The sequence below is a fragment of the Silurus meridionalis genome, chromosome 10, assembly GCF_014805685.1.
Source record: "Silurus meridionalis isolate SWU-2019-XX chromosome 10, ASM1480568v1, whole genome shotgun sequence".
Lineage (NCBI taxonomy): Eukaryota > Metazoa > Chordata > Actinopteri > Siluriformes > Siluridae > Silurus > Silurus meridionalis.
Genome location: NC_060893.1, coordinates 12,714,600 through 12,730,640, shown reverse-complemented (window position 1 = coordinate 12,730,640; position 16,041 = coordinate 12,714,600). Strand labels below are relative to the sequence as shown.

The following is a 16,041-nucleotide window of genomic DNA, read 5'->3' as shown; positions in this document are numbered from 1 at the left end:
GGCACCTTCATGTCAAGTTAACCACAGCGTTCCGGCAGAACGGTCGTGATCTAGATTGCTGCCTACGTTCGGTAGAGTGTCCTATGTTATTTTCTTTCTCCACAAAGGATACAGTTCAGAGGAATTATGTAGTGAAGAGCAACAAACTAAAATACAGCATGAATATGGATATGAATGTGACATTGGACAAAGCTGCTACCTGTCATTTCTGCAATATCAGCATTTTTTCAAGAGTGCACTAACAGCTATTTTTCTAATTCCCCCATTGGGCCTTAAAATCAATATTTAATGAAACATCTCACTTCCACACACTAAACAGCTCTTAAATAAATCCAAATAGTTTACAGCTCTCAGTGGAAACAGCTTGCAGGACATTTGCAGCACTATAAATCTCTAATAGAGCATTGTATTGTATCTGAAAGACACAAATTGCTCCAAATCATGATTAAGAACTGAACAGAAAAGATGAAAATATGGCATGAATGTTGAATAGGCTTTTTTTTCACTAACAAGAAGTGAGTTCCCAGAAATAGAAATCGGATAGTGGTGGCAGAAGAAGACATCTATGGATGCACATTGATGTTTGCAATTTGGAAGCAGTATCCAAATGAGCTGAGGATGCCAGGATTTTATAAACTATATGAAGGAATGACAGAAACGATGGTATGTCAGAGTCCTCAATGCTTTATCTTTAACTGTGCCTCCTTATCTGGGCCTGGCTTCTCCGGGACTGAGACAGGGTGGAGAAATCTGGAGAAAAATCAACTTCTTTAAACTGCTTTTTTTGGCTTCAGCACTTGACTTAGAACTCATCATTGATGGATCACTGAAGGGCATTTTCAACCCATTCACTAAGCAACTTGCTTTGATGTTTGCAGCTATTAATAATGAGAGGCTTTATCTTCTTCTTATTTTCTCTTAAATAGAAGCCTAATATAGTTATTTGGTTCTTGGCTCCGTGCAAATGTCTGTGGACATAAAGAAAACAAATGCATCATTTTTGCATTTAAAAAATTGTCTTGGGAAAGTCTTCTCACCAAGAATTATTACATATTATTTTTTCCACAGGCTTTATACTCAGTGAGGCCATCCTTCAGTTACACATTGAAACTCTTTCATTTGAAGTGAGAGCTTTTATCTCAGAGGACCATTTGCTTCTCTTTTAAATTATGTTTAAGGACTAGAGCCAAGACTTGTCTAATATTGGCCAACTATGCTGCAGTGGCATACTGCACCATTTGGTCTCAGCCTTCTGTGGCATATAAGAAAATAAAAATATGTCTTGCAAACCAGTCTTCCACATAAGACAAATTGTAATCTTACACCTACCAGTTTGAGTTGAAACAAATGATCTTTGTTTTTGTTGCTATTTAATGGCCAGATCAGTGTTATGGCATGAATATATGCCATATTTATGAACATATTTCATCCGCATGAAATGTATGTTATTGCTCATTTGAGGTGGTTTAGTAATTAAGACCCAAAATTCCTGTAAATTCTTTCATTGTCTTCACTGCTAGATTACATTCAGTCACAGTATGAGTAGGGAGAAACACTAGGATGACTTTGACATGCTTTTGAAATAAAATAAAATAAAAAACCCAGCCATCTTTTCCCATTCTTTCTTTTGATGTAGTACATATGTCGGCCCACATGTACACAAACATGGCTCAGCTGAGATCAATGATTCAATTTAATTCAATTCAATTTTATATGTACAGCACTTTAAATATGGATGTGGTCCCAAAGCAACTTAACAGAAATAAACAGTTTACAAATATATATTTTCAATTTTAAAATTCATAAATCCCTGAAAAAGAAAAAGGGAGCAAGAACACTTGTTTCTCACATGCCTGTATACTGTAGCTCAGCAGAGAGAGGAGGGAAGAGAAAGGGGGAGCTTAAAAGATGGAACTGCAATGCTTGGAGACTACTATCCAACATTCAAGCCCTTCTTACACTTCAGTGACTCGTCACAACTGCAGAAGTTAATCCCTCTGTGAAAGAGCTGAGTGAAACCCTTCCACCTAGGAGTGTCATGCGATTGTATGGAGCAGTGTTCTCCCACCTGGTTTCCACATGGTGATACAAGTGGTTAGCACAATCCACTGTGCTGGACACATGCAAATCAACTCCATATAATCTGCCTTTGGGCCAGCAGAAAGAGGCCCATGAAAGGAGAGTACATGTCTCGGAAGGAAGGAAGGAAGGACGGAAGCAGCATGGTGAAATGGACCATTCAAGCAAAACCTTTTTTTTTTTGCAACCCGTTACACAAGCATTAGTCAGGGAGAGTAATGCCACATCCGTATTGTAATAGGACCCTCGATAACACACCAACCCCCCCTTTATTAATGGGTGTGACAGCATGCAAATAAAAGGTGAGAGCTAGCAGTGGGAAAACATCATAAAATTTGGAGATTAAAACACTTTCCATTAGATAATGACTACATTTTGTGAGTGGACTAAAGAATTCATTATGTGTTCAAAAAATGTAGACCCAAGGTTTAAAACAAAGGCTTCTGCTTAACATAATTTCTCGTTCAGAAAAAAAGTGATTTCATTCTGTACTTGATTTGAGGGTTTTAAATTGGTTCCTACCTCTCCTTCTTTATAGTATGGCAAGATTTTCAAAATAATTTGTCATAAAATCACAGGACTGGATACTATCTGCTTTCATATCCCCTCAGTGTTCTCTTAAAAACACTGAAGCTTTTTGAGATTTGCCTTCAAAGGATAGGCATTCAAATTCAGAGTTTTACAATTTGCCCTCTCTCTAGCACCACAGGCTTTAGGTTTATGCAAGCGTCATTGAATTGCCTGGCAACTAGGGGCATCTTGGATACTGCCAAAATCAGTAACTGCCTCCTATGTGTATATGTCCCCCACCGAGGAAAAGGCCATTCAGGACACATACACTTTACTTGCACACAATGTGGGTATATCAAGAGAAAAAGCTTTTAAACACTAAAACAGGCCACAGAATTCATTGGTGTAAAACTAGTGTCACTGAGAACTCAAGTGTAGAAGACATTATTACACTTGATATTCAGATTCAGCCAGGTTGCTGTGTGCTAAGATCAGCTCCTGTTAAGAATCCTAGAATTGAAAATGGCAGCCACAGCAGTAATCCCCCTAGGAATGCTGGAACTGTGAGCATTTATCATCCTGTGCCTGGAACCAGGGTGGCATCAAGGGTAAATCAGTACATGTCAAAAATTTTAATTTGAAGGAAGCATGTTTAGCCCCTTCTTATTTATCAAGTCTGAGACAAGTAGCTGTCTGCACCTTGCACAAATATCTTCAGGTGGGTCTGTCCATGTTTACCCTCCCTGAGGACAACTCATCTGGCAGGGCAGCAGACATTTTATAGCAATCCTATTAAAGAGTAGAAGACAGTAGGCAGCCTTGGCAGCATTATGACTGGTCAAAACACTTATTTATCTATGACAGGTCCTGAGGTGGGCTGACCTCCAACCAAAGTCATGTCATTCCAGCTGTGCCAGTCTAAAAACGCATTAAGGATGATGTGTTGTGTTCCAACACTTCTCTCATATGCCATACCTCTTAATATGAATATGTGAGTCATACTAAAGTGCAATGTGTGTGTTCAGAGTGATTATATAAAAGCAGCTCTGGTGTCAAGCACTTAGTGTGGTGGCTTTTGTGTAACATGAAAAGACTGGCATGTGGGAAGCACTTAAGTGGGAGGGAGAAAGGGAGAGCTCTTAATGAATCCATCTTGCAAGACCAGAAATCGAGAATTATTTGCGAGGGCTGGTGAAATGGAAGATATAGATCATCTATGGCACACTTTCTGAGGAAAAAGTGACTTGGCTATGTTGGAATATTACCAGAAGATGATTTATAAGAGTGCAGTAACCTACAGTAAATTGATTATACACGTCCTGCTCTCGTGGGATGCAGGTTTCAAAGCACAACTGTGATCGGCGACATGCATGCTAAGCATCAAGGCTACTTTGATCTCAGGCTGATGGCATGAGCTGTTGTCCATGATTCATCTCCGTCTCCTCTGGGATGACACACACACTCACTCACAAACGTATATTGATTCAGTTTTATGATACCGCAAATGTCAGCAATAGCTTATAGTGAAAAAGAGATGTTGAACTGCTTTTAGTTGGTCAGTGTATGTTTGTGTGTGTGTTACCAGTGTACAAACATTTTTTTCAAATATGTTCTTCTTTCTTTTACACAGAAAGACAAATGTTTGGAAATATTAAAACAATTTCTACTGTACAATATATAGGCTAATACATATTATATATATATATATATATATATATATATATATATATATATATATATATATATATATATATATATATATATACAGTACAGACCAAAAGTTTATATATATATATATATATATATATATATATATATATATATATATATATATATATATATATATATATACAGTACAGACCAAAAGTTTGGACACACCTTCTCATTCAAAGAGTTTTCTTTATTTTCATGACTATGAAAATTGTAGTCACACTGAAGGTATCTAAACTATGAATTAACATGTGGAATTATATACATAACAAAAATTTAACTGAAAATATGTCATATTGTGGGTTCTTCAAAGTAGGCATCAAGAGAATGCCAAGAGTGTGCAAAGCAGTAATCTAAGCAAAAGGTGGCTACTTTGAAGAACCTACAATATGACATATTTTCAGTTGTTTCACACTTTTTTGTTATGTATATAATTATATATATAAAACAGACTAATGACTATAATGCCAGCATTATGGTGCACTATTTAGCCTGGCCACTTTACAGCTTTATGTTTTTGTCTGTGCAGAGTGCATGTTTTCTGTGTCCCTGTGTGTTCCTCCTGGTCCTACAGTTTCCTTCCACATCCCCAAAAGCCTGCTAGTACATGCACTTTGGTGTAAATGAGTGTTTTAGTGTTTGGTTAAATGGTGTCCTGTGACTTAATTGTGCTCCTTTCAAGGTGTGTTTCCACTTGGTGCACCCCACATATGAAACTTTTTCTTTTTCTCCCATATATATCTTTATATATTCTTATATTTTATATCGTTTTATACTTCATTTATCTGCCTTCTTTTTCTTTGTTTTATTTTTCTCCCATTCTATTCCCTCATGCCGGACCGTTGTAAAAAATCATTTCACTGCATGTCGTACCTTGTATGTATGTATGTGTATGTGACAAATAAAAATTTGATTTGAAACTGTGGTTACTGAAGATTAATGATAACTGTCTGAAAATTAAAAATGTATATAATACTAAATGTACAGTGTTTTTAGAGGTCAACAGGTTATTTTTTTTATGTGCTGGAAAAATCTTAGGATAAATATATATTTTACAAAAGGCAGGCATATACGGTTGCATGGTCCAGAACCATTTTTCATTAGTTTTATTTGTTTAATTTGTTTACTAGAAACAACTGAAACAAAATATAAGCCATCACTATGCTGTTGCAGTCAATAAGCAGCTCATAAGGGGAGAGCATAATAGCTCCACTCTTTTTTTTTTTTTTGCAAGCATGCAAATCCATTTTTGTATTTGCAACCATCACTGATTCTCTCTCTCTTTCCCTGGATTAAGAGAGCTTGTCTTGTTCTCTCACTCCCTCTGCAGTATGAGCATGTCTCTCGCTCATGCTTTCTGTCCCCTCTGTCTGTCGCGGCACAAACAGGAAGTTTAAAAAAAACGAGCAGAACACGGAAGTGGAGCAGCTTTTATTGAGCTCAGCGGGAAAGTGAAAGCAAATGAGGCCGGAGCAGGAGAATACACACAGGCAATGCTAAGGAAGTGTTAGCTTCATTTAACTGCTCACACACACAAACCGACTGAGAGAGGAAAAGAACCAAGATTTTCGACTGTACCTATTTCAGTCACACGACGAGCTCACAGGACTAGAGGTAATTTACACACAGCCAGCTGCAGAGCTACAGAGCAGAGTGCTGTGCGCGCGCCCGTATGTGCTCGTGTGCGCGCGCAGGGGTCTGGGCATTTAGGTTGCAGGGGATTAACAGGATTCACTATAGTTTGTTATGACTCACCATATGTGTGTGTGTGTGTGTGTGTGTGTGTGTGTGTGTGTGTGTGTGTTTGTGGGCCTGGGTCTGGGTCTGGACATTTATTTGACTGGGTATTAAAAAGGAAAGGTCTATGCCTCACTCTGTAGCAGCATGTCTTATATCTTTAGGTGTTGTCCTGCAGAGGGACAGAAAGGGCATCAGAATTTAGAGATGTGTGTGTGTGTGTGTGTGTGTGTGTGTGTGTGTGTAATATAAAACTTCATGTGTATAATATAAAAACTTCAGAGAGTTTTATAGCATGTCCTGATAATTACAGGAACTCATGAATATCATGACTTTGTATTTTACTATGAGTAACTAAGCAGATACTGGATTGTACAGAAATCCCTCCAGTGATGTTATGAACGTGTGGTGTTGAGTGACACGTCACAGATCTTGCATTTGAACACAACTTGAAGCACACCAGCAACACGTCCCACACGCCTCACCTAACACCAAACACGCAGACTCGTGTTGGCTCAGTTGCTAGCGGACGTTCATAGCAGATATATCAGGTTTCAGCTGATACCCTCAGCTCCAATTTCCATACAGGTTAAAAAAATATATGGACAAAAGTATTGGGACATCTGACTGTTCCAGCCATATGTACTTCTTCCCAAAATGTTACCACAAATTTGGAGGCACACAACTGTATAGAATGTATAGGTCTTTGAATATGGTAGGATAAAACTTTCCCTTTACTTGAACTATGTGACCCAAATGTGTTTACACGAAGCAAGAAGATATGGTTTACATTGGTTGCACCATAGTGCAAACCCAAACTAGCACCGTAGTGGCTGAATAAGCACAAATCTCCACAAACACACTCTAAAATCTAGTAGAGCATCTTCCCTGAAGAGTGGAGGTTATTATAACAGTAAATAGGGATTAAATGTGAAATGAGATGTTCAAAAAGCACATACAAATCTTCTGCTCAGGTGTCCACAAACCTTTTGTTCATTTAGTGTGTGTTCAGTTGTCTATATCAGCTTCAGTAAACAGTAAAAGATTTGGAACAGTCCTTAAAAGTTTATTAAATTCCTGAATGTTGTTTGTTGTGTTCATTGTCATTACTCATATGCTTCTGCTGATTGTTTCTACGAGCTCCAAACAAAAAACAATTAGAAATAATTGATTGCACAGAGACGAGTAAAACCTTTTTTCTTTCTGAGACAAATTAGTTTCATAATCATGTTGTCAATCCCAAGACCAAAACCCAATTTCCAAAAAATACCACACAGACAAATTCTAACAATCTACAGGGTTGAAAAGAGCCGATTGCATCCATTATTTACATATAAAATCAAGAGCATTTATTTATTTATAGATATATATTTATATTGAGTTTCTTTCACTTTGGCCCTTTTCACTTTTATTTTTATTTTTTTTATTTGCTTCCTTCAACTTGCTGCTTTCTATTCCCATCAAATACATCTGTGAATGGTCCTCTAACATTTGGTTCAGAGGTCACTGCCAAGTCCCCTTTGATGTGAGACTCTCCAACTCCAAAGAGTGATTTGAAGGGACCCTTTTTAAAGACTACACAAGAAATAAGACACAATACAACCTTGTGGGTGAACCAAAACAATCATGAGAGCAATAAGTGAATCATTCGGGATGAAGCATTGCAGGGTTTTAACCACTTATTACCCATATACATTTAAAAGATATAATTTAATAGCTATTTTATGAATTATTTATAGATATAATTAAACTAATATACAAGATGTGCAGTGAAAAAGCCAGTCATGTATGTGTCTCTTGAGTTCACTGAGTTGAGCGCTGTTTAATAATGGACAGTAATATGTGCATTATTGGTAGAATGCCACACCAGTGTCTTTGTTTTTATGACAAAAGTTAATTCACTTTTAAAATTTTGATGTATTTTTATACATTATCATATATAAGAGATTTCTTGGAGCAAGAGTCAGCATTTGTGTGAAGGAGACTGATGCTTGAGTGTGTACTCATTGGTGAAAACATATGTCTATATCATGTCTATCACCAGGGTGAAATGTGGTAAACTACAGTAATTCCTCAACAACAGTCATTGACATGGATTCTAAAAGGCCATTCATAACCACGCTCTGCTCTTATCTGATTGGTCAGAAGGTGATGTTCTGTAACAGCATATCTCTGATTGTAGTGCTATAATTGTTGTTATAGTGATGCAGTTTTTAAGAAGACATTTATTTAATGTTAATGGATTGAGTCTCAGGTCAAGGCATATTACAATCAGGACGTTTTTCAAGTTGCAGTTGTTGCGTTATTTTGTCAAAATAAAAATTTGGCATGATAGATTTAAGCAGTATAGGAAATATGTGTTAGAGCCGAGAAACATTGCTGTTTTCTTTTATGGATCAACTATTAAAATTAAGTGTGCATCTTCGGGACAGTGTTTTTATTACTTTCCAGATTCTCAGTGCCATGACAAGCTGCTTTTTTTTGTCTAATCCATTCATTCATTCATTCATTCATTCATTCATTCATTAGCAAATGTATTTTCTTTCTGCTTTTCTTGGTGGCATTTCAGTGGCAGCATGCTGAGAAGGTCAGTCTAGACTTCAATATCCACAGCCATACATACAAGCCTTCCCCTAAGGAATGCCAACTGTGAGATATAATATTGTGTCCAAGCCTCCTCAGCTGACTTCTCTGGAACAGTAGCTCTTAAGAAAGGAAAAAAGAGAGGCTGTGAGGGAATGTCCATTTAAAGCTGCTGTAATATTTGTAAGAAAAAAACCTGTCTAGTGGAGGTTCTGAGAATCTGGAAGGTAATAAAAACACTGTCCTGAAGATGCACACTTAATTTTAATCTTTGATCCATAAAAGAAAACAGCAATGTTCCTCGGCTCTAACACATATTTCCTATACTGCTTAAATTTTTCATGCCAAATTTTTATTTTGACAAAATAACGCAACAACTGCAACTTGACTTCTCTGGAACAGTGGCTCTTAAGGAAGGAAAAAAGAGAGGCTGGTGAGGGAATGTCCATTTAAAGCTGCTGTAATGTTTGTAAGAAAAAACCTGTCTAGTGGAGGTTCTGTTATGTTAACTATAAGCTATATAGAGTGTCATTTGTTAATAAACATTTAAAACTGTAATTTTTGGCTAACAATTTTTGTATGTCATGCTGGGGTTGGAAAATACGCCTCTTCGAGGTGGTAATGGCCCTCTGCTTTATCCCAAACCCCATCCGATCATACTGTAGAAGCTTGTTGCATTTGGGATGTTCCTGAACAGACGTCCACACATTTACACATTTACACATTTATCACTTTAATCTCACTGACATAGATTTAAACTGTGCTTTGACTTCTGCTTATGAGACTGAGACTGTCACCTAAACTCTTACACACTGAATTTATGTGTAAATATACTAAATAAATAATGTTTAATTCAGCAGTGAATAGCAATACTGTGCACTCCAACCTGCTGTCTGATTTCTGTTTGATAAATAAACTATTTGGTGTTCACTACATTCCCTTGTAGCCACTCCACTGTCCAGACTCCATTTTGAATTGATTTGTGTAGGGACTCAGAGCTGCTGACTTGCACTAAGTAAGTAGACTTCAGCACTAATTGAGCTGCAGGTCGGATGATCTCAGAACTTCAAATTTTGTTTACAGTTTCAATCTTTCTGTTTCTGTTAGTATCGGAGGAGGGAACAGTCAGAGAGTGATTTAGTGCAGTGAGCTTGTGCTCAGCTGTGGAAAGCTGAGTAAAGTACATTTGTTCTGTGTGTGTGTTTACCGTATCCCCAGAGCCAGGGCTATTTTTAAATTGCTCTTTTCTCCCCATAGGCTTCCCTGGGACTAATCTCTCTTTCTAGACGGCTACCCATCACCAATATGAACCCTCCAGGAGCATTCTGGGAAAGATCCAATGATGATGACTTGCCCCAGATGGACGGCACATGTGACGCATGTGAACCAGACGAACCTCAGCCGGCTACGCAAATGTGTGTGATTTGCCGCTTTGCCTTTTGCGTGGTCCACGGCGAAAAACATGCACGCAGCACCAGACATCCACTTCAGCCCTACAACACGCCAAAACCCCCCGTAGACGCCAACGTAGACATCAATGCTCAACCTGAGGCACATGAAAACCATTTGGAGGAGGCCGAGGCTGCTGGTGGTGGAGGAGAAGCGATTGAGGAGCAGGATGAGGAGCAGAAAGGGTGTGAATCAGGAAAGAGAGACACAGTGACAGTAGAAAGACTAAGATGTAAGGAGCATGGGCAGGAGGGATCGTTGTACTGCAAACAGGATGAAAGGATTGTGTGTGTGTTGTGCGTTGTCCAGGGAGAACACAGAGAGCATGAGATTATTACACTTCAAGAAGCCTACATGTGGCAGAAGGTGAGTTTGAGTGAATGACCTTGATTTAACATAATTTCAATTCATATTTTCTTTAAAAAATAAAGGTGTAATCGCTGAAATTATTTCTATTTTGAATGCTAGTAGGGTTTGCAAAATAATGATTTTCATCATAAATGTAATCATTCAGATTGATCTTTTTATTTATTTATCTACAGTAATGATTTTTACTTTTTATGTTAGTTATTGTTCTTCATTCTTAAGGCTAATAATTTTTTTCTTTAACTCACAGTCAGACATGAACATCGCTTAGAGCTATAAATTATTAGTATTATAATGTGAAAATGAATACAGTCATGTCACCAAACCTCAGGCATAGGAGATGGTTTCTTCACATCTACCTTTGATGAAGCATGTACCGTATTTTCCAGACTATAAGCCGCTACTTTTTTCCCACGTTTTGAACCCTGCGGCTCAAACAATGGCTAATATATGGATTTTTTCCTGGGTTTTTCCCAGGTCACAAGCTTCATGTCAAAAAACTGAGCCCTGTAACATTAGACCAATGAAATTGCCGAACGAGTTCAGGTGAACCAATGAAATTATTTATATTAAATCAGATGCGCTCCCACTGAATCGGGCAGCACTACATCATAAATATGGATGAGGTTCCTTTGACGTTTGATCTGCCGCTCACTCGGACTGTCTACATGAAATGTGAATCATTCGTCACGCTGAAAACAACCGGGCATGGAAAAAACACACTTCACCTGTGTTCTGAGCTGCATGGCATCGGGAGAAAAGCTTCACCAATGGTGATTTTTAGACGCACGACGATGACAAGAAAAACTCCCGAGAGATATTGTTGTGAAAGGAAGGAGGAAGACAGTGAACAATGACTTTCTTGGTAGGCTACTGTTTATATACAAGCCGTGTAACAGACACTGTCTTTCGGTAAAGCCTGTGTAAAGTTCATTAGTTTCAGTGTAGACACTTATCTATACACTTATAGACGGCTTATTTATGTTCAAAATAAAAATCTTTGTCAAATTCAGTTGGTGCGGCTTATATTTGGGTGCGCTTAATAGTCCGGAAATTACAGTACAATACATAAGGTCACTTTTTTGCACTTTGCCTGGATTTCTTGAACAAGCAATAAGACTCAAACCTCTCTTTACAAAAAAGAGACCATTTCAAGTATTGTTCCAAACCCATTTTACTTTAGAACTTGGTTTCTAAAACAGATCATTAAAAATACATCATACAATGCAGGGCTTCTCGAAACTTAGCACAAATTTGTTATGGAATGTTCTTGTGGCTGAATGAGCAAATTCCAACACAACATTTCAGTAGAAAGCCTTTCCAGAAGATTATAATAACAGCAATGGGAGAATAAATCTGAAACGGTGTGTTCACATAGCAAATGTTCACATACTATATAAAAAAAAGTGTAATAATATATAGTAAAAAAAAGATAACAGGAGTATGAGCTGACAGCGTACCAGACTCGCTTTAGTTTTAGAATACGCTGTTGTGAGAGAGAAAAAATTAGCATTAAAGACACTGTAACAAGGTAGCAAATCAATATCAACCTTAATTAACAGAAACACTGGAGCTCTTATACTGGTAGTAATAAGGCTGTTGAGACCAGCATCGATGCAGCACTGTTCTGCTCTTTATTTCCCTTGTTAGGCAAGTGATCATGCATGGCATTAAACATTTAATTAGACCTTGTGTGAGAAAAGAGCAACACAGAAGGCAAGACATACACTGATCTCAAACAGCAGGAAGCTGAATGCTGATCCACCATGTAAAGGGTTCACTATCTGGAATGTAGATGGTAACGAATGGTTAGTCACCAGCTTATTGATTTAAAAAGGATTTAGTTGTGACAGATAGGACACTGCACATAGGCTAGAAGTTAATTGATTTATGTCTCTTTTATACCTGATGCACTGTCATTTAGATACTTTGTGATGACCGGAAGAGTGTGTCTCTTCACATTTCTCTCATTCTTTCTGTATCAGAGTAAAGAGGGCATAGATCTGCTAGCCTACACTCAAGAAATGTCAGAGAAGATCAAGACCAGGTGGAGCCGTCCAAATGTAAGTGTTCCAGACTGGCTTTTATTCTACTATTTTTTCAGTGAAGCAAGTGTCTTTAGCCAATTGTTAAAATTACATTTATGACATTTGGCAAATGCCCTTATCCAGAGCGCCTTATATGTATCTAATTTATATAGTTAAGGGCCTTGCTCAGGGGCCCAGGAATGGTAGTTTAGTGTGGCTGGGATTTTAACTCTTAACCTTCAAATTCAAAGTCCAATGCATTAACCACTAAGCTACCACCTCCAAATGATTTGTTTATAAATGATTATTTAAGTGGATAATCCATTAATTTCAAGATTTTGTCTTGTTTTCTCAGAGTGAGTTTTTTGTGCACTCCAGAATGTACTATTTGTCATCACTTGTTCCTTAGATCATACCGAAACCAAGGTCTGGCCAAATGTATGATTTGATACAATAAAATATAGGTGTTGTTCAAAGGTCATGTCGTGGAATTGTAGCCCGGTAAATCCCCCAGCGCATTCTATGTGGGCACAAGGCCTACAATAAGCCGTTATAATGAAGGTAAATGCTATAAAGCAGGTTTCAGCTGGCTGATCTCCATGTCCGAATGGAATTGGCAAAAAAAATGATGAAAATAATTTGCCCTTTCAGCATTCAGTACTGTACAAAAAAAGCACATAAAACTTACTTAATTGTTTTCACTGGTTAAATTCTAATCATTTAGAAAGCATATGGAAGCTGGCTTTACTGGCAAATGGTGCTGTATATATTTGTTACATTTTTCCAATATTCCCAAAGTTTATTTGCTGTCTTTTTTTTTTTTTGGGAAGGTCTTTCTTGAAAAAGAGAGAAAGTGAGTCTTTGCCTGGCTGAATAACGGTTAAATAAATAAAATAAATTAAATTATACTGCACCAAAGTGATGTTCTGATTAAATAAAGAACATTTTGAACATCAGCTCTGACAGTAGTTCCAGCTAAGTTTCCTGTGGCATTTTCACTTTTATTCCTTATGTTGGAAGGAGTCTCCAGCAATGATACTTTGTACAAGATAAAGCTGTAACTTCCAACATGGAAAAGTCTTACAGATGAAGGGCTTAGCTATGTTTCACAAACAGTCTCTTTTGTGTTACTAAGATGAAGAGAAAGAAACAAGAGAAGCTGCTGAGGGTAACAACTTATTAAAGTTGCTATAACGTAAGTGAGAAACTAACGTGTTTCACAGATGTTCCACATTAAATACAACCAAATATGGACCAAATGTATGATGTGTTTTTCGAAGAGAAATTACTGTGAAATGAAACCTTTCTTGATGTGTTTTGATCATGAAAATGATCAGCGTTGCAGTGGTAATAAGCAATACACCGTGATGTCGATGTTTTTACTCCTACAAAGACATCCTACAGTAACATGACTTCACAAATATAACTCTGGAAATGACGTATAGTCTAAATAGCACTACTTTTCTCATGCATTTCATCACCACCTGTATTTGAACAGCTCATTTTAAGCATCTCATGCCTACAGTATAAGAGATCATTCTCTCTTTTCCACACTGGAAATTAAATCACAGTTATGATTTAGTGTAACTTTACTTTTGTCTGACTTTCTCCTTATTCTAAAGAAATACAGCACTAGTAAGAATGATAAAAGAGTTGCATAATGCAACGGCAATTTGAACATGCTGTGAAAAGGTACTGTCATTAACCCGTGCTGTTCCCACAATGCTGTTGAATATAATTATCATGAAAGGTTTGTGGACACCTGACTGTAGGATTATTATGTGCTATTTTCTTTTTTCTTTTTGCACACTTCATTTAGTGACATTTAGTCCTCATTTGCTGTTATAATAACCTCCATTCTACTAGGAAGATGTTCCAGTAGATCTTGCAGTGTGGATGTGGAGGTTTGTGTTCATTCAGCCCAAAGAGTGTAAGTAAAGTCACTGATGTTGGGTGAGGATCCCTGGGGGACATTCAGTGTTCCAGTTCATCCCAAAGGTGTTCATTAGGCTTGAGGTCAGAACTCTGTAGCAGGCCACTCAAGATCTTCCACTCCAAACCATGTAACTGGAGCAGGTTTGGATCTCCTAGTCTAAGTGAAGGGAAATTTTTATTCCATTGCATCCAAAGACATCCTATTTAATTATGTCCCTACAACTTTATTTTCTCTATAGTTTCTCCACGATTTAATTTCTTCCTGCTTGTCTGTCTGTATTTCTCTTGATCCCATCTTTGTTCTCTTCTTTACTAACAGCAAATTCTTCTTTATTCATATAATCTGGTCCTGTTCTGCTTTGCTTAGCCCAGTTCTTAGAAGTGTAAGAGGCTCTGTAGCTTACAAGAGCTTAAAGTCATCCTATACTTGTGAATGTTAAGAATGAAATATCAAACCTGCTCATGGGTAAAGTAAAAAAAAACAAATGTAGTTTTGATGTATTTCGTAAAATAGAGGAATAAATGAAAAACTTGGAAAAAAAATCTGATAGTTGTATTGACCATCAGATGTCAATAAAAGGCAGGTAAATGTGTCATTAAGTATTAAAGCAAATCCATGTGCAATTTGCTGAGGGTAAAAGTTTGCATGCCCTTATTTTTCCTAATGTTTTTTTAATTGCCACATCAAGCATTTTTTGTGAGTTTGGGGGGAAAAAACACAGTTTCAAGTAACTTTATAGGAGCAATTTGTCATTTTTAGAGTCCTTTGCTGACTCTGAAGAAAGCTTAATTTGTCATAAAAATAACACTGAAAGTGCCTATCCTTTCCCCCCAATCAAATGCTGTGAAAAGTATAGATGTGCTGCTTTGGCTGATTTGACTCATTTCTGGCCTCAGAAAAGACATTTTAAAGCATTTTTATTTATTTATTTATTTATTTATTTATTTATTTACTCCAATATTCCTGCCAGAACCTCTGTGTGTGTGTGTGTGTGTGTGTGTGTGTGTGTGTGTGTGTGTGTGTATACAGTGTATGTGTGTGTGTATATATATATATATATATATATATATATATATATATATATATATATATATATATATATATATATATATATATATATATATATATGAGCATAAATGGAAAGATATCATTCTTAGGGTATGTCAACTCATGTCCCCAGATTGTCATGCTTGCCATCTTATATCTCAGTCTTCCTATGGGACAATGGAGTGCTATTTGAAGGAAGTGTGGGATGAATTTGATTATATATACTCATCTATAGAGAGTGGTTTAACATATTATGTGCAGCACTCCATCCTCTCTCTTTTCTTTCTTTCCTGGCTCTTTCTCGTTTCTTCTCCAGCAGGGATTTTAACAGGGATCACAAAAAGACCAGCAGATGTTCAGCATATGTGATCAGTATGTATCATACTCTCCCTTTCGTTTCCCATGTGTGTTTAGTGGCTTCAGTGAAGGCGACAGATTCATTAATGTAACCAGGGGAACGTGTGCTTCACAAATCTGCCATACTGCTTTATTAGCACGTCCTAAAATATATGGAGATATTTAAAATGTAGCAGAGAACCCAAGAACTCTACGAATCATGTTGCAATCTAGGCAGGTCCATCTCTCTCTCTCTCTCTC

The 16,041-nt window shown here is 37.2% G+C and overlaps 1 protein-coding gene across 2 annotated transcripts in view; it reads left to right on the top strand.

The window, feature by feature from the left end:
- The first annotated feature begins 5,655 nt into the window (after positions 1 to 5,655).
- The window catches only part of trim44 (tripartite motif containing 44), a 47,895-nt gene continuing 37,509 nt past the window's right edge, over positions 5,656 to 16,041 (top strand). The window contains exons 1-3 of one of the 2 annotated variants that reach the window (XM_046859673.1): positions 5,656 to 5,913; positions 9,877 to 10,434; positions 12,420 to 12,497. In XM_046859673.1, coding sequence (XP_046715629.1) covers positions 9,925 to 10,434; positions 12,420 to 12,497 — 588 coding nt within the window. In that variant the 5' untranslated portion in view covers positions 5,656 to 5,913; positions 9,877 to 9,924. The remainder of the gene's footprint in view (positions 5,914 to 9,876; positions 10,435 to 12,419; positions 12,498 to 16,041) is intronic. The other variant, XM_046859672.1, reaches the window with a different exon arrangement.